The sequence below is a fragment of the Cupressus sempervirens genome, chromosome 11 (genome assembly GCF_028749045.1).
Source record: "Cupressus sempervirens isolate cs-2001-9-10 chromosome 11, ASM2874904v1, whole genome shotgun sequence".
Classification (NCBI taxonomy): domain Eukaryota; kingdom Viridiplantae; phylum Streptophyta; class Pinopsida; order Cupressales; family Cupressaceae; genus Cupressus; species Cupressus sempervirens.
In genome coordinates this window covers 569,614,874-569,640,421 of record NC_143128.1, presented here as the reverse complement: position 1 = coordinate 569,640,421, position 25,548 = coordinate 569,614,874, and the positions used below count along the sequence as shown (strand labels likewise).

At 36.8% G+C, this 25,548-nt stretch overlaps 1 protein-coding gene across 2 annotated transcripts in view; it reads right to left on the bottom strand.

Annotated features, from left to right (window-relative positions):
- LOC149530907 (uncharacterized) overlaps positions 1–25,548 on the bottom strand; it is a 68,842-nt gene that overhangs the window by 18,842 nt on the left and 24,452 nt on the right. For both annotated transcript variants that reach the window (XM_089810676.1, XM_089810675.1), the window contains exon 2: positions 10,815–10,921. In XM_089810676.1, the coding sequence (XP_089666802.1) occupies positions 10,815–10,921 (107 nt within the window). The remainder of the gene's footprint in view (positions 1–10,814; positions 10,922–25,548) is intronic.

The following is a 25,548-nucleotide window of genomic DNA, read 5'->3' as shown; positions in this document are numbered from 1 at the left end:
CCTGCAGATGTTGGACATAAGTATCCACAATCACACCAACCTGAAATGATTGATCATGTAGAGAATGTTCAATAATTGTAGAAGAACCATTCTCAGCAAAGAGAAGCGATAAATCATCATGAAAGTCTCCCATGTCTGCTGTGTGACTCTCCAAGAACAGAGTTGAAATGTCTGGCAAGAAATCATCACTTGGAAGACCATAAGTACCCAACAGTGTTGAAGTACATGAATAAGTCACTACGGCAAAAGATGGAGTATCCGCCTCAAAGAGAAGACGGATGTCATCAATGATGTCTCCCACATCTTCAATGTGAGACTCCACAAACAACTGTCTGATGTCTGAAAGGAAGTCTTCGCATGAAGGTAGTGTAGGAAGACATGAAGTGTCCTGCTGCACTAGATCCGAAGCATCTATGGCTGGAACAGGATCAGTAGGAGCAACAAGAGTTGGAGGTGTGATCTCATCTGGAGTTGAAGAAACCAGAGCTGGAGTGACAGGAGGTAGGTAGTCTTCTGGAGATGGAGGATCACATGGATCTCCATATGATCTCCAAATAGACCACCAAATATCAGCTGGAAAATGGGCCAATTGAAGGCTTTCCCTACTCATACTGTTACGCAGAAATTGATTAAGGCTAGAAATATATGTCCAATCAACACTGAGTGACAGGGAATAGAGATAAGGAAGCATTCCTAGATGTTCTCTTAGATGGTCCATTATCATAGTCCTCCATTGGTAATAGTTCCTAGGTATCAACTTTGGCCTAATACCGAACTTACAAATGTGACAAGACTCCATGAGATCAATCAATGAACCCCCAAAATACCAAAGAACCTCCCCCAATAAAAGATTTGAGCACTTTATATATAGTGCGTTTACAATGAGCTACTTGCCAAAAATGGACAAAGTAGGCTTTTTGATTTTGCTGATTACAACCTCTGTATAGAGTAGAAATCTGGACTATTACAATGTAGCTCAAAATTACATCAATTATGTAGCATTACAATGCAAAAGAAGACCGATCTCTGAAAGTGATACTTTTATCCAAATAAGACTATAATCTGACTCCAGATCTGAAAACTAGACGAAAAAATATGCACTTTCAAAAAAAACAGAACCTGAAAAGGAGTCCAGATGAGCCTATATGATGCATTTGAAGTTGCAAAAAGCAGGATTAGATAGGTACAATCGTGAAAAACTGCAATTTCTGACCAATCCGAGCACCAAAACCAGAAACTAACTACACCATTGAAAAATTCAGGAAATTTTACCCAAAATAAAAAAAAATTGCACTTAATTTGGAGTTCGTATGACCAAGTTATGGTTGTTCAAAGTCGAGCTCCAAAATCAAAACCGCAAATGAAGAGGGGTCTGCAGAGGAAAACACTGTGTTAAATTTGACGTCCAAACAGGTGTCACAGCAGTTCAAAAATGTCCTGGTATGACAGTTAGACGGCCGTCAAATTTAGTCTTGCAGAATGCTGACGTCAGCAAAAATTTTGCCTCCGATGACGTCACCTTGTACGGATGCTGACATCGCCTGTACGGAATGTACGAACAAACTGGCATGTCCTCCTGCGTGTTAGTACGGAAGCTGACGTGTCCGATGATGACGCGGTTGTACGGTGCAGACGTGGATGCTGACTACTGCAGGTACAGTCACCGATGATTGGGCAGGTCGACGAATGAGTTTCCGCCGCGTGTCAGGGGTGGGCAGATGCAGTGGCCGCCAGTTTCTTTTGCCGACGCCAGAGGAGCGGAAGCAGTGGCTGGAAACAAGTTTCCGATCGTCGGCAATGTGGGTTTTATCCCACATGCGCTGTGAGCGGATATTGCTTGCTGTTTAAAAGCAAGGCACAACAATACCAAAGCAAATAAGCCGGTGCAGTCTTTGGGGCCGGCAAGAAAATTGGGATGGTGGTCGGATCTCACCCGCCGGTTATGGAAGCACTGCCGGTCGACTGTGATCACCGGTAGGTTGTGAATGTCTGCCGATCAACGGTGTCTATTTGCCGAAAATAGAGATTTGGCCGCCAATGTTTGATCAACGGCAGTGGGAAAATATTGTGCGTCCGCAAGAATAATATTTAAATGAACCTTTCGAAAATAAATCAAATAATCTGCGGGCTGGGGTGTGACGACCCAGTGCTGCAAAAAAAATTTCTCTACGCCAATAATTCCGAAAAATATCTCGAAAATACAAAGAAAAAATACCAAAATCGCACAATTAAATTGATCCGAAAAATGAATTAATCAGATCGAAATATGACCATACCCGTACTTGCAAATCGGGCCTTTGGGTTCCCATTTGCAAAAAAAATTTGCCTCCCGGTTGACTATGGCCTAAAATAGGCAAGTTTATAGTCAATTTTCACCGAATCTTCGCTCCGGACGCAATGGCGAGGTCTGCTTCGGCTCTAGACGCTCCCAATTGCAGCTGATGCTCCAGATTTGGATCGGGTCTCTTGAAGAGATGAAGCAATGAGGTCTCCAAAGGCTATGTGACGAGTATCTCCCTCAGCTCTGATACCATGTAAGAATCTGCGTTAGGGCAGAATTTCCCCAAGACCAAGGAACTCAAAAACACAAGCACAAATAGACCAGAGTATGATCAGAATAACTGTATAGTATTCAACTCTATGTTGTTCTGTACAAGTACACTAGGAGTGCCTCAATATAAAGGCCTTTGAGATGCATCTAGAATGCCTCGGAATCAACACCATGATAAGTCCAACAACTAGGCACATGTCCATCAGACATGGGTTATCCTCCATTATGCATGGAAGTAAGTGCGATGATGTGAGGATAAGCCTACAAAGGTGAGAACATGCACATCAGTGTTGTTGACATGTGCAAAATTAGGACTGTGAAAAACTGTGTTGTCTACATGACAACTCAGTGAATGATGCAAACTCCTGTGGTGTAGACACCATGTGCATGAATAGAGTGGCGTACTTCTATGTTGTCTACATGACAACTGTAGAAGATGCACAAACTCCTAAGTGTCTCATAAAGAGAAATAATAAAATAATGCACTAACCTAAGTTAACTTAAGTAAAGTATAAATAGTAAATACCTATTTACACCAACAAACTCTAGAGGCAATTTTATTTTTTTTTTGTCAAAAAAATTCTAAATAGCATAACAAAATTGATTTGGAGAAAAATTGCAAAAAATTGGCTGTAATAGATTAAAATTGCCTTGAAAACTTTTTGCCTTTAATGAAATTGGTAATTTAATATTGAGAAATGGCTTTTGGTTAGCCAAAATCCAATTTTAATGATGTATTAATTACTAAATCCTCATTAAATGGAAATATTTAACATCTCTAAGACACCATTTAATTTCTTTTTGCAAATTGAAACTAATTGGCAATTTAAAAAAATAATTTTTATTTTGGTAAAATTAATATTTAGCTAAGTATTTAATTGTGGGCCATAATTTTGCATTAATTATTGTTTTTCTTGCTCCCAAGGTCCAAGTCAGCTAGCTTGGGGGGAGTAAGAAAGTTGGGTATAAGAGGCCGCCTCTCTCCCATTTCCTCCTCACTTCTCACTTCTTCTCGAGGCATTGGCGATTTTGCAAGAGCAAATTTGCACTCTTCTTGCTTGGCAAATTTTGTGGGAGCCGAATTTTGTGGAAGCCGAATTTAGTGAGAGCCGAAATTTGTGGGAGCCAAAATTTGTGGAAGATAAAATTATGATTTTTGCAAGAAGCTGCCATTTTTGGCCCTAGGTTGGGTAATTTTATTTGAAGGTGAATTACATGATAAATTTCTTATTTGCAAGTGGATTTGAAGTTCTTGAGGTCTAGTCCTAATTCCTAAAAGTCACTGTACGATTATTGGTTAAGGTGAATTTTAATCATTTAGAGTTAAAAGGGGTCCTTAAGCTGACATCCTTCTTTCGTCCTAGTCTAAGGATTGCTTCCCTTGGTTTTACTTGCCTTCTGGTCCACCATTCTACCATCCCGTAATAGGGCAACTAGTATGGAGGATGTTAGTGCAAGTAAGAATCCCAAGCAGACAAACACTAAGAAAGACAAAGAGGATATGATGCCCAAAACACCCTTCTTCTCGAAAATGAAGCGAATAACCGACACCAATATCGGTATAGTGGACATGATACGGATGAAGGACAGACTAAAGGAAGGACAATCCCCCTTGACAAAGAAGATATATAGAAGCAAAATTGTACACGCAGCAAGCAGCATGGTGGAGTCAACAGAACTCAAGGCGAAGCACACACCTTGTCCTCCTATGGAAGAAGTTAATGAAAGGCTAGCTAAGTTCATTGCCTTAGCTAAGAAAATGAAAAAAAAAGGGAAGATCATTTGATGCAAGTCCAAGTGGCAATTTCTCTTTCTTTTAGAATAGGACAAGTGTCTATTTCTAATTGGCCACCATTTTGGTGCCTTCTCATTGGTTGCCACTTTTAGACTTTTTTATTGGTCCATTGACGAGGTGGCGGCTTCTCATTGGCTGATGGGGTGGCAACCCTGATTAGGGTTTTTAAGATCCAATCTGAACCGTTGATCTTATTTTGATCTCCACTGTCCATTGTATTTTTGGCCCCTATATAAGGCCATTTGCTCTCATTTGTAAAGTGTTGGAGAAATTGTTGCTAAGATATTACCAAAATCACTCTCTTCTTCATTGTTGTGACTTGCATAGTGATTAAGAACATTGGGTGTTATTGCATGTTTTCTACTTCCACATGGTTAGATTTCCTTTCAAGTTGTTAAAGTTGGTTGCATTTGAAGTTGTTTAAGTGAGGTTAAAGTTGATGGATAGTTGTATGGTAGCATTGGTAGATGTTTGATAGGGGTCAATACTAGACCACTAGCATCCTAGTGGCTCGTTGGGAAGCTTTGTGTGGCAAACTAGTTTATTATTCCTTCGAATCATTGCACCTGTGGAAGTGAGGCCGCTGGTCAGCTCTCATTAAGTTTGATCCCCGTCCATTTGCCAACCTTCCATTCATAGGAGTAGGAGTAAAATAGTGAATAGTTGGATAGTCGAAGTTTAGAGAAGGAAGTTAGAGAAGTAAGTCAAGTATCAGAACACACCCCATTCACCTTCCACCACTACCGCTTTCCCATCAACATCATCATTGGCAGACACATCCTCCATCATCACCACCATCAACATTATCTGCAACTACATATTTCACAAACCCATTACCATCACCATCACCATCATTCCACCAAAGTCCAAGTCATCCTTGAATGAACAACGTAAGGCTGCCTACGTAATTACCAGCGAATCACATTGATAAAACTGAGTGAGTATCCACAAGTGTAAGGAATATTGGAGTTATACTTATGTCTCATGAGCATTAACTTTTCAAGAGAGGAGTTGCATGTTTGATATCCCATATCGCATATTCAAATCCTAATATGTTATGTAAGTGATACAAAACTCGCATCAACATGTACATAACTTCTTTTTAAGGGATTTGGGTATATATGTGTATGTGTGTGTATATTTATCTAAATATATATATAGGCATTATCTATATAAAAAATAAGTGATATATACAGAATTCCATAACTAAATCATTTCATAGTATGATACTTGATCATTGATCAATGCCAAATGCCAAAGATGATATTAAATGTCAATTGATAGTGGAAAATATTGGAACATGCATATATGTACCCAGTAGGTACCCTATGTTATCTCAGCAAGTACCCACAAATGTACCCATACCAAGTGCATACCTGAACCCGGTACGGGGCTTGTGGGTATGATCCCAATAAGTAAGGAAAAATCTGATCAGCGATCTGATTCAAAGAGTACTGAAGAGGAAAACACATCCAAAGAAGTGTCCAAGGATGATAAGATCATGACTCTAACTAACTAATTGTAAGAACCCCGACAGGTTCTAACTTTCAATTTTGGATGTTTGATATTTTGTCAAACACGTTGCATGCAAACAAATAAGTCAATCTCACCAACATCTGATTTTCAATGAGATAAATTTGCAAACAACTATGTAATATCATTCAAATTCGCTTAATATTCAACAATGCATTTTGTCAAACACTTGGCAATTATATCATTCCGAAAATACACCGAACTACTCTAAGGCATTTCATCATACAGTTTGCATATAAATTAACAGCTGCAAACTATTCACAGGAAATCCTCTTTACACAATTTAGGAAAAGATTTATAAACAATAAACAACTAATGCCTTGAGGAATAAATTGATTTGCAAATTAAAAACCTGCAATTAAATCACAGCTTGTAAATATTGTTTCTAATGGATTGCATGTAAAATCTGAAAGCTATTTGGAATCTTTGGCATTAAAGCATGATGAATCAAGGTAGCATAAACCCCAAACATGCCTCTTCCAGCTCTAACCTCACCCTTTGGTGGCTCACATGGCTGCTGAAAGCCTTGTGGCTGCCTTTAATGCTTTCAAACGCTGCTCTGACGGGCTGCAATCTGCTTCATTTATTGCCCTTCTAATCCTTGCAACCAATTGTAAGTCAATGCTATCAAACCCTTAAGTGGCTGCCAAATAGTTGAAATTCTCTGAAAAATTAGGCACAAACGATAACTCTACATGAATCCTCCAATTAGCAAATATCAGTGTCTTTCAACAACTCAAATGCTCATAAAACTCTGAAGAATTCACAATTTCCCAAGCTTGAAATTCTCAAACCCTTGTCAGCACTCCTGTTCACAAAATTCAATAAACACAAATGTATTGAATGGTTCAATTTTCACCTCTATTGGATTTTTATTATTCACAAGAAGAAACACATCATGGCTTCTTCAATACACTTCTCATAACTTGAAAAATAATTAGCTTTTGTTGCACTTCCTATTTAATGTCCATAACTTAGGCACCACAATGTAACTTCGTTGAATAGTATTTAATGAACTAGACCACTTTATAATAAGCTTTAGCTTAATTATTAATTAAATGTAACTTAATTAGTAATTATAAATCAAATAATCAGCTTATTAATTCCTTCAAGTGGTCAACTCAATATTCAGATACTCTCTACCTGATCCAGACTGCCCCAGCCCTGCCAAAAATAGCAAATGGCCACAAATTGACTTACTGTAAATAGGAAGTCCCTCAAACTAAGCCAATTAACAAATGAGTCAAACCACTGTGCATACCATGAGTCCAAGTGCCCCTACCAAGTATAGCAACTCCTCAACAATGACTTCCTATAAATAGTAATTCTTTCAATTACTGCTCCAATCAATGATATTGAACCTCAACATTGCCACCAAATTGTTCAGGCGCCCTACTAAATATAGAAAAGTTGACTTTCCTTAAAAAAGCAGGCACTATAAATAGTAAGTGTACCAAACTATATCAAACTGTTGGTGTAAATAATTATTTACTATTTACACTTAACTTCAGTTTACTTAGGTTAATGCATTATTTTATTATTTTGCATTATTTTATTATTTATTTAAGTGAAAAACTTAGGAGTTTGTGTACTCTCATGAATTGTCATGTTGACAACACAGTAGTACACAACTCTAATTCAACACATGGTGTCTACAACACTGGAGTTTGCATCATTCACTGAGTTGTCATGTAGACAACACAGTTATTTGCACTCCCTTTTTAGCACATGTTGTCTACAACATAAATTTGCGTGATACACCATTGTAGGCTTATCCTCACATCATCGCACTTATTTCCATGCTTAATGGAGGATAACCCATATTTGGTGAACATGTGCTTGGTTGTATGACTTATCATGTTGCTGACTTCTATGCATTCTAGAAGCTCTCCAAAGGCCTTTATATACAGACACTCCTAGTGTACTTTCATATGGCATATTGAATGAATATATCGTCATTCTGATCATACTCTCTCTTTCGTCTACTGTTGTGCTTGTGTTTGAGTTCCTTGGTCTTGGGTGAATTCTGCCCTAAGGCAAATTCTTACACAAACGAAGAGCAATCCTCAACATTCCTTACCTTTGGAGTGTGAATTGACCTCTAACTTTGCCAACTAAGACCCTTTATCCATCTAACTTAGCCTACAAGGGTCACTGATAGGCTAATCCTCATTGCAACCCAAGGTAGCTAAAAAGAGGACAGTACACTAGTGCTCAAAAGGAAATCACTTGCAAGGTCTGAGATGCATTACAATGGAAGCAAGCAGTTGTTTTAATTGATACAGGAGCTACACATAATTTCATTGATGAGAGGTTTGTAGCTAGGAGTGAGCATGATGGATTCAAGGTGACAATAACCAATGGGTGTAAGCTTCCTTGTACTCGTAAGATTCCTAATCTAAGTATACAATTGGGTGATAATGAACTGAAAGAGAATTGTGTGTGGTTGACGTGGGGGCCAATGATGTTATTCTTGGCATGACATGGATGTTATCAATTGTAAAGGTCTCTTTAAACTTGAAAAAATAAGAAATGAGGTTGGATACCAAGGTAGGAAAGTGGAACTCAAAGGACTTTCAGATGGAGAAGCTAGAGTGGTATCATTCAAAGGGATGGAGCAACTACTTAGGCATGGTCAGGTAGAGTGGGCTGCAAAGTGTCTCATCGTGCCAATGGTTCCTACAGTTACAGACCAGCAAAAGAACATTTATCATTCAAATGCTTGTAGGTTGCATAGTAAGGTGTTTGAGAGTATACCTCAAAGAGTTCCACCTGGGAGGGGCATAGAGCATGTCATTGAGGTAGAGGAGAGTGTCAAACTAGTAAACACTACTTATCGACATCCTAACAGGCACAAGGATGAAATATAAAAGGCAGTTAAGAAGTTACTAGAGATGGGGCACATAAAAACAAGAAAAAGTACTTTTGCATCAAAAATAGTGTTGGTAAAGGACAAGGATAGTACAATGTGAATGTGTATTGATTACAGGAACTTGAACAAAAAGAAAATCAAAAACAAGTATCTGATTCCTAGGATAGTTGAGTTGATTGATGATTTATATGGGGCTCAATACTTTTCTAAGATAGATTTGAGGTCAATACATCAATAGAATCAAATGAGTAAAGAGGATACTGAGAAAACTACTTCCAAGTGCCATTTTGGCCATTTTGAGTTTTGTAACACCCTTTGGATTGATGAATGCTCTGCTTAATTTTCAGGGTTATAGGAATCAAGTCTTCTAGAAGCATAAATTTGTTTTGATAGTTTCCAATGACATCTTGGGTTTCAATAAGATTTAGGAGGAGCATATATAGCATCTTGAGTAGGTAATGAGCATTTTACAGGGTGAGTCTCTAATGCTAAAAAGTCTAAATGTGACTTTGTGATGACATAACTTCTCTATCTTGGTCACATCATTAGTGAAAAGGGAGTGAGATGATTTTGAGATCAATGTAAAGGTTCAATTTAAAGTTCAAATTGAGTACATTATTTTTTAATTATTTTAAGTATTCTATTTGCAAATTTGTAAGGTTAATTTGTTTCTAGGCATTGAAACCTTAAATAAGGTTTTAGTGTCTAAGAGATGGAGAGAAAAATCCAATAGGATATGTTTATGAATTGCATGAAGAGAAATTAACTTCCCCAACCTATATATGCAACAATTTACTACCTAAACCCTCGGTTTTTCTTCTTTGATAGATTCAAAGATTTTATAAGGAGGTTATGCAAAGCCTCTAAACATGTATTGAAAGGATAACACCCACTTGACTTGAGTGACTTCATTATTACAAAGTTGCAAATTTACAAGCAAGCTAGGTAGGTTCTTTGCTCTACTATTTGACAAGGACATACCAAGTCTTTATTGATATCATGCAAGTTGTAAATTACAATTATTAACATTTCTCAACTATACACTTTTGAGTATCTTAGTGAGAAATCTGAGCTGGAAAAATCTTCAAAAGCTATTCTTCATATTCTGTCTCCACTTTGTAGTGTTTTTGAATGTGAGCACAATTGGAGTTTTTTTTAGGCCATTCACATGAAGTAGCACAAGTTGACTCAACTATGCCTCCATGACCTATTTTTTGTGCAATAAAACCTTTGGCTTCACACAAGGAAGATTGACATGGTGTAATGCTTGCCTTTCGTTTTACATTTTGTGCAAGTAACCTAATTAGATGGTGCACAATATTTTTAAGTTTTTCTTCTAAAAACCTTTGATAGATGTTGTGCTAGCCTTGTATTATCACAACATCAAGGGTTAAAGACTATAACATATATAAAACTAAAATAAGACAAGGAAATGAAGAATGCGTATAAGGGTTTACAGACATCATTGACCCCTCAGCTTTTGCCTGCTAGAAAGATGATTATATGATTTCTTTTTCTAGGAAACCTCATTCATGCCATGAATAGTGAATAGAATAATGATATAAGTAGAGAAATTATTCGAAGAACCCCTTCATAATAAAAGTAAAATAATCAAACCCACTTAGATTAAATTAAAAAACATTAAATATTGGTGTTGATAACTTGATACACATTCCTTTGTGAACAATGCAACCATGATTACTCATTATTCAATGCATAATTTTGATAGTTTCAAATGACTAATTTCCATTGTCATTAGCTTATTTGATAAGAAATGGTTTGCATGAATTATGTACAGATGCTACAAATCTCTTCCTTTTCTCCTACACATGGTATGATAGATTTGCTTTCTTGCTACCCTCATTTTATTGTGACTTTTCTAGTTAATTAATATACATTTTTCAATTTAGAAAATAACATCAATATGAAGAATAATCTAACTCATATATATAAGAAATACAATGTCATGTTAATTTACTAGATCCACTATATGACATATTCACAAAGTAATAACTTCAAACTTATCATGACTTAGAACAATATGTTTTTGAAAACAAATTTACCCTTAGTTTGCAGCAGCTTGCATTTAGTGGCTTCATAGATGCCAAGTGCAGATCCAAATGCTAGTGCACCCCTCGCCATGGAATATGGAAAAGCCTTCCAAGAAGTTCTGCAACATGCCATAAAGAGCATAAATTATCAAGGTCAATGCTTGAAGTATATCACAATTCTCATAAATTTGGCATGTCAAATAGAGAGTCAGATCATTAAAAAAAAATTAGACCATCTATTTGACAAATACTATAACACTAACCTGCATGTAGGTTAACTGAATACATCCAAATGATGTGATTGAAATATTTATTATGTGATGAAACTTTACATTAATTAAGCATCAAGAAGTGCACAAATCAAATAATCAAATAATTTCAACAAAATTCAGTGAGCCTCCTAGTTACCAGAAAAAAGCATTGAAAGCAAAAAGACATCATATAATAGATTTAGGCAAAACAGATAGTCGAATCAAGTATTAAGATGCACGTTAGAGATAATATTGATAAATTAAGCATCAAGAACTCCAGAAATCAAACAATCAACTAATTCCAACAAAACAAGCCAAGATATGGAAAGCCTTCTTAGTGTTAGACACAAATGATGCTGATGAATGAAAGAATTGTTATGATTACACAAGTGATGCTGATGAGGAACAAGGTCAAATAACCAAACTATGAGATGTATGTAGAAGAGTTAGATCAGTTGATATGCTGTCATTGAAGTCAAGATGATTGACAATGCTGACTCATGTAAGTTGCAAATCATCTGAAGGATGTGGTGTTGAATAGAAAAATGAATGATAAAATTAGAAGATGAAATCAAGAAGTGATGTTAAGTGTGTGAACCTAATTGGGCAACTGATGAATTAGTCTTTGGCAAGATAATATTGGTTTGATCGTTTTATATGGTTTGATGAAGTAGTAAGATGATGCACAAGTAAGATAGTTTGGTCGGTATAGAAGATATGAAGTCGTAAGGTGAAAAGATAAGAAATCAGTGAGTTGCACCAAGCTAGAAGTGGTGGTCAGTAAAAGAAGGAAGGTTAAGTAAGTCAAGTTACTTGGAGAATGGTGTTACCGAGAAGAAGATATAACCGAGTAGGATATGTTACTGAGCAAGGATGGGTACCGAGTGAGCATAGTGTTAACTAAGTGTAATGTTAACCGAGTGAGGAAGGTGCTCAGCGAAGCAAGAACACAATTCGATAAAGAAGAACAGTTTATGGAAGATCGATTAAAGGATAACATCAAGTGAAGATGTGGACTAATCTAGAAGATTCTAAGATAAGGACAAATCAGTTAGTAAGATAAACGGATGAAATTGGCAAGGTAAAATCAAATGGTGAAGATTTAAGACATGTTTTGAGATCCAAGAAGAGTTCAAACTTCAAGTTCCACGGTGAAGTTACAGCTGGCATGATCCGTAAAACGTTTTACCTAGCGACAAATTCAAGGAGGATTGGGAAGAAAGAAAATGCATCTACTGTAGGAAAGAATGTGTAGAAATGGAATGGCACTTCATCTTTGAGTGTGTGGCATACCAAGATATCCAAGGGCAGTTGGAGGACGATTTGAAGGAAGGCCAATTACACCAGATTTTTGAGGAAACAAGACTACATAAAACAACAAGCTTCTTAAAGCAGATTCAAAACAGACGGGCTGACATTGAAAAGAACATAAAAAGGGTCCCATAGGCTGGCTGGTCTCGTGGACGTCATTAAAATACCTTCATTCATTCATTCATGTATCTGAGTTGGTAATTGATCGTGTGGATGAGAGAGATTCATGAAAACCCTAATGAATCTGATTTCGCGGCAAAAAATTGTCTATATAAGGATTGGACAAGAAGGTTAAAGCGGGTGAATGAGTTGGTGGTAAAGTTGTTGAACGAGTTGATAACCAAGAAATTATAGAAGGGCATACCGAGCAGATCTGAAATGTGAAGTGAAGTGGATTGATGAAAATAGTGTGATGCTCAATCAATAAAGACAAATTTGAGTGGAATGGAGATCTGAACAAGCAAAGGTAGTTGCATATTTATCAAATCATTTCATTGTTACTCTCTAACCATTGTAGCAGAAAATCTCTTAACTAATTGGATTTAATAGTCCTAGTTGTAAATCCTTTTGTAAGATGACATTACAGTGAATGTTTTGAAGTCCTTTAAATATGCCACTTATTGAAGGGTGATAAATTCTAGATAATCTTTGGTGAAAATCCCCTAACAAGGTCACATCTAGCAAATGTGTATGTAACCTTTAAAAGAGTTTACTCTTAAAAGAGCTCACTTCAGAAGAGTGAATTATTTTTGGGTGACAAGTCCCAGGTGAGTTTTACTCGTATTGGGTTTCTACATTAAAAATATTGGTGCTACTATGTGCATGAATGTTTTACATGTTAATTCATGTTTGCGTGTGAATATTGTTATTTACTGTTGTGATTTGGTTGAATAAGTTTAATCTATATACTGAGTGAATTTTCTGATAAGTTTAAGTTATTAAAAGTATTGTGAATTGTTAAAAGGGCCTAACAATAACTAATTCACCCCCCTCTCAGTTATCTAACAATCGGTATCAGAGCGAAGGTGCTTGGAGGAATAAGTTTGAAAGACTTAAGCTAAATCTAAAGATGTATAAGAGAGAGGTACGAAAGTTGAATAAGGAGAACTTTCCCTCATGGTAAAGCAGGATGAGGATGTACTTGTCTGGGATTGGTGACTATGCATTAGACTACCTAGATGATCATTACCAATCGCCACCCCTTGAACTAATGACAATTGAGAAGATGAAGGAAAAGCAAGAACACATCCTAATGATAACGATCGCTTCTTCTCTAACTGATGTTGAATTTGATGATGTCAAAGACTATGTTACTGCAAAGGAAATGTGGGACAAAATAACACTTGTTCATGGAGGTGATCAGAAAGTATTAAGGGCAAAGGCTAAGATTCACAGAAGAAAATTTGATGACATGAGAATACAAGAAGGTGAGAACATTGTGCAAACAATAACAGAATCAAGGAAGTGGTCAATGCTATCAAAGTAGTTGGTGGAGTCCGATGCGAAGAAATTATGGTAAGCAAAGTTCTTAGAACTCTACTACCTATCTATGCTATTAGAGTTTTGTTATTCAAGAATTGAGATCAATACCTAGTAATGTTATTACTCTTGATGCTTTGCTCGGTAGGCTAATAGCATTTGAGCTTAATAATTTTGGTAAATGTTTACCAAAGATAGGAATTGCTTTCAAGTCCTCTCTAACCATTGGAAGTTCAAGAAGAGAAAAGAACTCTCATTACAGTCAAAATGAAAGTGACTATGAATCGAAGGAGAAAGATCAAGAAGACCTAGAAGCAATACTAGCAAAGAGGCTATCGAAAGGGAAAAGGAAAGTACAAAGGTAAATTACCTTTCATTTGTTTTAACTACAACAAGGTTGGTCATATTGCATCTAGATGTTCTAACAAGAAAAGGAATGATAAGAATGACTAAAGGGAGAATAGATACTGAACAAATAAAGACTACAAGGACAAAGGAAAGAAGTCGTGTTACCTAGCAGAAGAAGATGGCACCAAGTATTAAACTATTGATCAAGATGAAGGTGAGAAAGTTGTTTATGTTGCTATGAAGGATGACTTAGAAGGAGAAGAAAGGTATGAAGATGAAAGAGCTCTTATTTCTCAAATTAGTAAGAATAATACATGGATTATTGATAGTGGTTGTTCATATCATATGACTAGTGATATTGGAAAGATTGGTAATATATAACATTATGAAAAAGGATTTGTTAAACTTGGAAATGATGCTCCATGTCATGTAAGAGGAAAGGGTTCCATCATGTTGAATGAAAAGCTTAGGTGTGACAATACATACTGGGTTCAAGGACTAAGAACAATTTTTTGAGTGTGGCACAGCTGAATAACACAAGTCAGCAACTGGTGTTTCAAAACTAAAAGGTGAAGATCTATGATGATGTTAAAAATCTAATTGGTACTGGAGAACAAACTAGAGGTGACTTATTCTATCTGGATTCTGCTGAGAATACATGTTTGATTGGAAGGATTAAAGATGTTTGGTTATGGCACAAAAGATTACATCAGGTGAATTTTGATAACTTAATCAAGGTTGGTAGGAAGAAAAGAGTTAGAGGTTTACTGAGCTTAAGAAAACCTGATAAAGTGATGGGTAAGCAATGCCAAATTGGTAAAATGACTAAGCCAAGTTTTAAAAGCAAGTCTTACTCATCTAATGATGTACTAGAGTTGGTTTATACTGATCACTGTGGTCCTATGAAAGTACAAAGTTATTATGGTGGTTAGTATTTCATTTTATCTATTGATGATTACTCAAGAATGATGTTTGCGATGTTTCTAAAAGAAAAATATGATGCATTTCAAATGTTCAAATGGTATAAAGCAAGAGTTCGAGAAAGAAACAGGTAAGCAATTGAAGTGCTTAAGGTCTGAAAGAGGAGGTGAATTTATTTATAATATGAGTTTATTGTCTTTTGCAATGACAATGGAATTAAAAGACAACTCTCTACACCAAGGACCCCACAAGAAAATGACATAACTGATAAAAGATATGGATCAATAGTTGACTGTGCTAGAACATTGTTGATGGAAAAGGAAGTTGCACAAATATACAGGAGAGAAGCAATCAACACTGTTTTTTATACCCTCAATCAAGTACAACTCAAGAAAATGAACTCTTACACCAAATGTTAGCTACTTTAAAATCTTTGGAAGTAGGTGTTATATTATGAAAGTTAAAGATGCTAGGAATAGAAAGTTTGACTCTTTTAAAGATGATGAAGGTATATTCCTAGGTTACTCCATTAAGAGTAAAGCTTATAAATGTTTGAACAAGGTTACTAACAAGATTGTGGAAAGTGCAAATGTGAGAATTAATGAGTTTGCAGAAAAGAATGATGAAGAAAGCAAGAAAGAACTTGAAGACCATCAAAGATTTGTGTATGTACAGGAAGGTGTATCGAGTACCCTACACTAGCAACAATAGGAAGTAACCGAGCAACAGCAAGCTGCAATCAAGCAACCAGTTGAGCCCCCACCGAGTGAAGAAAATGTTGAAGAACAAAGAATCAACATGTATTAACAAAGTATGTCAAAAGGAATCATTCATTGGATCAAATAATTTTAGACAAGAATGTAGGAATCGTGACAAGAAGTTGAGAGACAATACATGTTTGATTTCTGAATTTGAGCCTAGAATAGTCAAAGATGCACCAGAAAATGAAGATTGGATTAATGTAATGAATGAAGAGATTGATTAAATTGAGAAGAACAACACTTTGACACTAGTACCAATACCCAAGGATAAGAATGTTATTGGAACAAAGTGAGATACAAGTTGAATGAAAATGGATATGTGATAAGGAACAAAGCAAGGCTAGTATGTAAAGTATAAGCTCGGGAAGAAGGAATTGATAATGGTGAGACATTTGCTCATGTTGCTAGACTAGAAGGTGTGAGAATTCTACTTGCATATGTCACTTACAAAGGATTCAAGGTTTATCAAATCGATGTGAACTTTGCAATTCTGAATGGAATTTTGGAAGAGGAAATCTTAATTGAGCAACTAGAAGGATTTGTAGACCAAAATCAGAAAAACGTGGTATGCGAACTACACAAGGCTTTATATGGATTGAAGCAGGCACTCTAAGATTACTATCTTATTTGATGAGAATTGGTTTTGTAAGATCTAGAGAGAATAGTAATATGTACTTGAAAAGTGAATCTGAAGATAAGATCTTGATAGCTAAAATATTTGTTGATGATATCATATTTGGAGGACATGAACTGATATGCAGAACATTTGTTGATAAAATGAGAAAGAAATTTGAGATGTCAATGTTTGAAGATATCAAATTCTTTATTGGATTGCAAATTCAACAAGGCAATAATGGTATATACATAACATAGTCCAAATATATCGAGGAGATATTAAAAACCTTTGGCATGGAAGAATCAAAACCAGTTGGTACACCGATGATCATAGGATGTAAATTATCAAAGGAAAATGATTCTATCGAAGTGATTGAAACACTTTATAGATCAATGATTGGTAAGCTACAGTATGTTGTTCATAGCAGACCAGATATTGTTCATGTTGTAGGTATAGTGGCAAGATTTTCTTCTAATCCTAAAGAAACATAGATGATGTAATGTCCCCATCTTTTTAGCCTCTCAATGGAGTTCTTAGCCTTTCATTCTTTGAAGGCTAAGTGGGGAAATAAGGTGAAATAATTAAATTAATTTCTTATAAAGTCATTAAATAATTTAAAAATTAAAAGGTGACTTTATATTTAATCAATTTAATTAAAAGTGACTAAAATAAAAATCTTAAGTCACTAAAATAATATTATATTATATGGAAAAGGGAACTTTCTAGAAGCACAACTAATTATTGTTGGAAAGGAGGAAGCTTCTAGAAAAGTGCAATAAAATAATATTTTATGTTCTTTTAGAAGAGGTGAAAGAATAGAATAAATAGAGGAGAGAGCCTCATTGTAGGGCATCCAGATTTGATATTGACATTTGCTTGTGCACTTGTGGAGCCAAGGGTTTCTACAGGACATTTCAGTCATTGAGAACGATAATTCTCTTTGATTGGCAACTTTGAGGCTGTGAAACTATCAGCTGATATTGTTGCATTTGTTGGAGGTGATATTTCAGTCATCTCATTGAAGCTTACTGAGTTTTTGCAGCAATTCATGAAGAAGATACACTTCAGATTTAAGGGTCATTTGATGCCCTTATTTTACCTACACTTTGGAAGGAGTTAAGCAGCTAATTCGGTGGCATATTATGAAGTTTATACCCATCTGCTACAGTGCCATTGCTACAGGAATCGTGAATAGTGTTATCGCTACAGTGGTCATGAATAGTATTGCTACAATACTGTGAACAATACCGCTACAGTGCATGACAGATTCTGATCAGTTTTAAAGCTGCCTACCAATCTCAGGTTCCCTTCATTTTATCTTCATGTTTATGCATTCTCTGAAAATACATCTACATGGTTTTGTATGGACAGTTTAGTTAGATTGTTGAAGGCATTCTAACCTGATTTTATATCAGCAAAATATCAATTTTGAAATTTGAAATATAATGTTAGTTTGCATGCCAACTGTTTGATATAATGTCACGTGTTAATTTGCATTGAATAGATATCATATATTGCACCAAGAAAATACAAAAAAAGTTGCATTTCATGTTAGGTGTAGACTAAGCGGAAGAGAAGTCATTTTTAAGTCATCCTATGATATTAGAAGTCATCTTTCTTATTCTAAAAACAAACTGAACATAAAATCAGTCATATATCCCTCTGCTGTACAAGTGTTTGACAAAATTTCTAAAAGAAAATATAGCAAGTTTCAATCAAATTTGGACAGGGATATTACAGATGATTGTTGTGAAGAGAATCTTTATCTGAAGGGAACAAAGCACTATGGTTTATGATACAAGAAGGATGGAGATTTTGAGTTGAGAGTCTATGATTGGGTAGGCAATAAGGATGATAGAAAAATTACAAGTGGAGGAGCTTTCTTTATAAGAGAAAGATTGGTGATATGGATTAGCAAAAAGAAAAGTTGTATTTAACAATATACTGCTGAGATAGAATATGTAGCGGCTGCAATCAATTGTTCTAACATTGTGTGAATCAAACAATTACTGGAAGTTCCTATAACAACCTATTGTGACAACATGAGTGCTATAAACATTTCAAAGAATCCAATGATGCATGAAAAAACAAAGCATATCTCAATTAAGTGTCATTATTTGAGAACAAGTTCAAGAGGAACAAGTAAGGCTGGAATATGTGAAATCAAAGGACCGGGTTGTTGATATATTTACAAAGCCATTACCTAAGGATACCTTTGAATATCTGAGAGGTAAATTAGGGGTCGTTTCCCTATCAAATATTCACTATAGGAAGATGCAAGATTGCATCAATTCATGTTTTATCGAAATATCTAATTGCTAGTTGATGTAGGAGTTTACTCTTTAGGAATACCCTAAAGTTGTGAAAATGATGTAAAGGAAACGTAAGTGATTAGTACAAGCAAGGTAGAAGGTACAACTACATGAAAAATGAGTTTTCAGCAAGGTTTGAAGATGCATTTGGCATTGTTGTCAGAGGGGGCGAATGAAGTAAGGGGGATAATATTGGAGAGAATGAAGTGAGAGATTTATGTGGGAGAAAGTACTGTAAAAGGAGTGAAGCATAGAGATGTGTTATATAGTAAAAGGAAAACCTAAAGGAAGGAGGAAAGAGAAGAATAATCAAAGGGGGAGATGCTGAGATGGAAGAAGAATATGAAAGTGAGATGTGTTGCTAAGAAAGATCACAGTTGATGAAACCAGTAAACTATTGGTATTGGGTGGTATATTTATGTGTTGTCATCAATGCCAAAGGGGGAGATTATTAGACACAACTGATGTTGATGAATGAAAGAACTGTTAAGATTACACAAGTGATGTTGATGAGGAACAAGATCAGATAACAAAGTTATGAATGGTATGTAGAAGAGTTACATTGGTTGTTATGTTGTCATTGATGTCAAGCTGATTGACAATACCGATTCATGTGAGTTGCAAATCCTTTGAAAGATGTGGTGTTGAATAGAAAAATGGATGGTAAAGTTAGAAGATGAAATGAAGAAATAATGTTAAGTATGTGAACCTAGTTGGGCAACTGATGAGTTAGTCTTTGGCAAGATAATATAGGTTTGATTGTTTTACATGATTTGATGAAGTACTAGATGAGGCACAAGTAAGATATTTTGGTCGATACGAAAGGAACGAAATTTTAAGGTGAAAAGATAAGAAATCAATGAGTTGCACCGAGCTAGAAGTGGTGGTCGATAACAGGAGGAGGAATGTTAAGTAAGTCAAGTTACCTAGAGATCAGTGTTACCGAGCTGAAGATATAACCGAACAGGAGATGTTACCAAGCAAGGATGGTTACTGAGCGAGCATTGTGTTAACCGAGTATAATGATGCAACAACCCCTTAAATATTTTTTAGATTTTAATTGCTCTCCTTCTAAATCAAAATGCTAAACACTATAGTATGGAGGAAAATCAAAGTTATATACATAATTAAAAATTTGAACTTATTTGCAAACAAAGTGGAACGAAATGAATTATGACAAAATTGGATGAATGGTTGAGGGGTCATTAAAACGAAATTAAGCTCAATTCATTAAGAGCTTCATGGAAACGAAATGAAAATATATTTTTTGGGCTTCATAAATGATAATTAGTCTTGATTGCTACAGAATAAATTTTAAAACTTTTTCAATTTTCTTTGTAATGCTTCCGTTATAAAATAAATCATTAATCAAACTATTTTGTTAATGGGCCAATTGATTTATTATATCTCGGACCCATTTTTGTTTTAATTTCAAAGTTTATGTTGTCGTTAGCTATCTTTGAACACTCTCGGAAAGTTTTCCCCAACGGGTATTTAAGCACAGCTTGTAGGTTGTCATTAGGTAGGCAATTTGGATTATTTTTCTCTATACTGCGAATTTTGTTGGGATTCTCTAGTGTTCACCATTTCGGAAGTGAAAGACCTTCCCTATTTGGCTCTTCCGATTTCGGTGGGATTCAACCTTGATCCTATCCTGTCACCTATATCACTTCACTCGGATCTAGCAAATTAGAGCACCATTATTTTGCGAATTGGATAAATAACTTGTTTAATTGGTTCTACTCTCTTATGTTCAATCTCTGGCAAACGTTTGTGTTCTCTAGCATTATTGGTGTATCATCCCTACTCTCCGTCATCTGCATTGCTATACATTATCAGCTTCGTCCCTCCTCTGTACAACCATGTGGCAACGACTCAGCCACTAAACATACAACCTCCCATAGCTGCCTATCATCCAACTACTTACCATACAACCTTAAACCACCGTATGATTTTGTCTCCACTTCCTCGTATGACTTGCAATTACCCACCGTACGGCTTGTCTTCAAGCCATTGTACAGCCACCCTATCTACCACTGTATGACCTGTAGGTGTCTACCGTATGACCACCCTGTCTGCTACCATAAGCCACCATACGGCCACCCTATCTACCACCGTATGACCTGTAGGTGTCTACCGTACGACCACCCTGTCTGCTACCATAAGCCACCGTACGGCCACCCTATCTACCACCGTATGACATGTAGGTGTCTACCGTACAACCACCCTGTCTGCTACCATACGGCTTGTAGGTATCTACCATACGGCCACCCTATCTTTAATCATACGGCCTCCACATCTCTTCTTCAATCAACTCCATAGGGCCCACAAGCCATTGTCTACAGTACATTGCTTGTCTCACACACAGCGGTCAGGAACACTACAATGGTATCAAAGCTTTGATCCTGCCAGCTTGTGGACAGTGAATGAGATTTTATAGCCGGAAGAGAAGAAGAACCCATTCTGTTGATAGAATAGTTGCAGAACCGGAACCTACAGCTGCCGAACTCGTGGCACTACTGAAAGAACTTGCTAGGAATCAAGCACAAATCAATGATACTTAGCGACTCATGGAAGAGACTCTCAAGAAGCTAGCAAACAATAAAATATCCGAAGAACAAAATGGTCACAGTGCCAACTCGGTGTCGGGTAAAATAAACCCTCATCCAGCAAGCTCTCGACCTTCCATGCCGTCCTTTCCCCCATGGACAGAGGCACCACCCAGAGCGAAGTAGCCGACCTTTGAAGAAATGCAAGAACAGCTAAGAGAAGACTGGAAGAATGCCAATCTTGAGGAAGATATATCCTACAAAGATTATACAGATCTGAGAATGAGATATTCGGGAGGCGGAAACAGAGGATATTTTAATGATGATCTCAGGAGGAAGTCGAGTAAAGTAAATCTGTCACCACTTGATGGATCTGGATCCATATCTGTGCAAGTGTGGGTAATGAAGGCAGATACTTACTTCCAGCTTAATCCCATGCCAGAAGAAGAAGCAATTAAATTTGCAGCCTTACACTTGGAGTTGCGCATGAATGGTGGCATCACGGCACCATCACACTAGGGCATGTACCTATGTGGAATTCACTAAGAGATTGATAGAGCGATTTGACGGTAAAGATCCGGAACTCAATTTCAAAGATTTGGCACAACTGAAGTAAATTGGATCAATTGACCAATACATTGCAGAATTTTAGAAACTCTCTATTTTGGTCACGGACATTTCTAAAAGAAGACGGATAGCACTCTTCATGGACAGACTGACAGAACCTCTGAAAGGTTGGGTAAAGGAGTTCAATCTGTAATGACCCTCCTCAAATCTGCTCTCAAAAATGCTAATGAAAGCTCAAGGAATTTCATCAAACAATTCACATGCAAGGGACGTATGACTGATATAGTATTTTAGCTGGCTTTAAATGACTCTTTCTTCAATTTGCATCAATGAGAATCTTGTGCTAGAAGACTCCAAATGGACCACACAATGACCTAACATGAGTGTCCTACTAATTTTGACAATATTCAGTGCATATATATGATCTAAGCATGAGAAATGAATACCTACAGCCAACTGGCATTTTTACAAACAATTGGTATGCAAACTAACTAGCTGATAAATAATGATATTGAATTGCTTAAATGACACCAGCAACTATTATCTTCTTAATTGCAATGAAATTTCTACTACAATGCTCATGAAATATGGCCAAGACTTTTGGCATTTACATGGATTACAAAATGATAATGCTGGTATAATGCACACTTACAGTTGAAACTTATAATGCCCTAAAAACAATACTAACAAAGGAACCTGGTTGTAGATGGCTGTAATAATTTCCTTCAATGCTGCCCCTTCTGCTTTGCTTTTCCAATTTGCTTTTTCGAACTGCTTTTTCGAATCTGCTTTTTGAATTGCTTTTATGGACTGCTTTTTCAGCCTGCTTTTTCAGTTCCGCTTTTTCGGACTACTTTTACGGACTGCTTTTTTGGTTCCGCTTTTTCAGACTACTTTTTCGTATCTGCTTTTTCGAACTGCTACCATGTTAAATCTCAAGACCATATCTTTCAATGGCGTCAAGATTTCCAGCTTGAAGGGATTTCGTCCTTCAAATTATTGAAACATAATCTCCAAAAAATTTCCCAATTTCTTTGATATTTCCAAGCATACTAAAAAGAAGCTCTTCCCTTTCTTTTATAGTGTTCTCACAAGAGCTCAATCCTTCGTTTTCTCCATGTGGGATAAAACATCACTCCCTTTATGTAACTTATGTCTCCAATGTGTTGTAAAATAAAGGGGACTCTTTTAATTTAAATATTTCTCACAAACTATAGTCTATGCATTAATAAAGTTAAATATTTAAATTTAACTTTATAAAATAGTTTTATCAATGCATAACAAATCTTATCAATGATAAACAAGTCTTCTTGTCGATTTTAAACAATTACCATCGACATACCGCTGCCACTGGATGTCCCACCATATCCAAGATGACTTACTATAAATAGTATGCCTGCCCAAAGTAGCCTCAAAACCGCACAGAAAGACCTACAACTGAAACTATCTAAGCCAAATGGCCTCTAAGTCCCTTTAATGTCCTAGTTAGCCTACGAGACCGTGGGGAAATAGGCTAAAAACAAGATCATGTTATAAATGCTAAAAAGGGGACATTACACAATCCTGCCACCCTCTCGGAGGCTATTAAGAAGGCAAGGAGTATGGCATCATCAACATCGTCATCCTCACAAAGTTACTCACATTCCAAACCGCCAGTGTTTCCAAGGGACAAAAATAACAAACCTCCACCAAGGAAGCCGTACGTGGACGAAGCTACCAGACAAGAGCTTCAAAGGAAGAAACTATGTTTCAACTGCAAAGGACCATGGGAACCTAGGCATAGATGCCTCAGAAAAGGAAAGATCCACTACATTGAGGTCGTGTTCGATGATGAGGATGAATAGGAAGAAATATCCTCCGAAGACAACCAACACCACAATGACACCAACATGGCTAGTTTAAACTGTACAAAAAGAATTGCAGCACTAGTACGGTGGAGGAACTATCGCCCTAGCCGGTAGCCCGAGGTGCACAATTTTTCGTGTGCGCAAAACCCTTCAAGAACAAAGGGTTATGGTAATGCTTGATAGCGGAGCTGCTCTAAACTTCATAAACTCTTCTCTGGTGAAACAAAGAGGTCTACCTATAGAGACGCATGCAGATTTCAGGTCAAGGTTGCCAGAGGGACTCTTCTGCCCTACACACACCTTGTTCCTCAACTAAGTATCACACTGGCAAATCACACGGTGACCGAGGATTTCTTCATAGTTGACCTTGATGACATGGAGGTTATTTTGGGCATACATTGGATGGAGACACTTGATAAATACACTCAAAGCTTCAAACGGATGGATTTCACTTTTGTTGTCAATGGAAAAAAGGTTGTTCTCTACGGAATGGAAAATGAGGGTCCGAAGGAAGTTTTTGCGCATTAGATGGAGGCAATTTTTCAGCGTAATGACGTTGCTTTGGCTGCACATTGTTCTGTCTCGACAAAACCTATAAAAGGACAATGAACACCTCCCTAGGATGATCTCCAAAATATTTTGAATAAACATGATAAAGCTTTTATAGACATTCCTCCTGGCATACCACCTCGTCAAGGGTTTGAACATACTATCAAGTTGGAAGCAGGAGCCAAGCCAGTCATAACCACACCGTACCGCCATCTCGAGAAATTCAAAGATGAGATCGAAAAGACGATTTAAGAACTACTAGAGAAAGGATGGATCTGTCCCAGTTTTAGCCCATTTGCATCATCGGCACTATTGGTCAAAAAGGATGGGGCGATGCACATGTGTGTGGACTACCGTACGTTGAAGAAAAAAAAAAGAGATATCCTATTCCAAGGATAGATGAATTGCTGGATGAATTGCATGGCACAATCTATTTTTCGAAAATAGATCTCCGTTCCAGATACCATCAAATCTGCATAAGGGAGAAAGACGTGGAAAGACGGACTTTTGTTGTCACTATAGGCATTATGAATTCCTGGTCATGTCGTTCAGATTAACAAATGGCCCTGCTACATTCCAATCATGCATGAATCGCATCTTCAACAAATAATTGTGTAAGTACTTATTGGTATTTTTTGATGATCTTATTTATAGGACATGGGAGGAGCACCTGAAGCATCTGGATGAAGCCCTAAGGGTCATGAAGGAGTGTCCTTGTTTGCCAAGCAATCCAAATGTGGATTCGGTATGACAAAAATATTGTAGCTAGGGCATGTTGTCAGTAAATATGGAGTTCAAGTTCATCGGGAGAAAATTCAGGGTATCCTTGAGTGGCCTCCCCCAAAATCATTCACGGATTTGCGAGGGTTTTTCAGACTGTGCAGTTATTATCGGAGGTTCGTTAAAGGATTCTCTCAGCTCAGCGCACCCTTAACGGATCTAACAAGGAAGGGGTCTTTCCAGTGGAATGAAAAGGCACAACTCACTTTTGATAAGTTGAAATAAGAAATGAGCACTTGTCCTGTACGTGCATTACTTGATTTCACTCGACCGTTCATTTTGGAATGCGAAACATTCGGAGAAGGCATTGGCGTGGTACTGGTTCAAGATAAACACCCTATAGCTTATGAGAGCAAGAAGCTTACGCAAACAGAACGCTTATATTCTATCTACAACAAAGAGATGTTGGATATCGTACATGCACTAACCAGGTTTCGGCAGTATCTAGTGGGTGT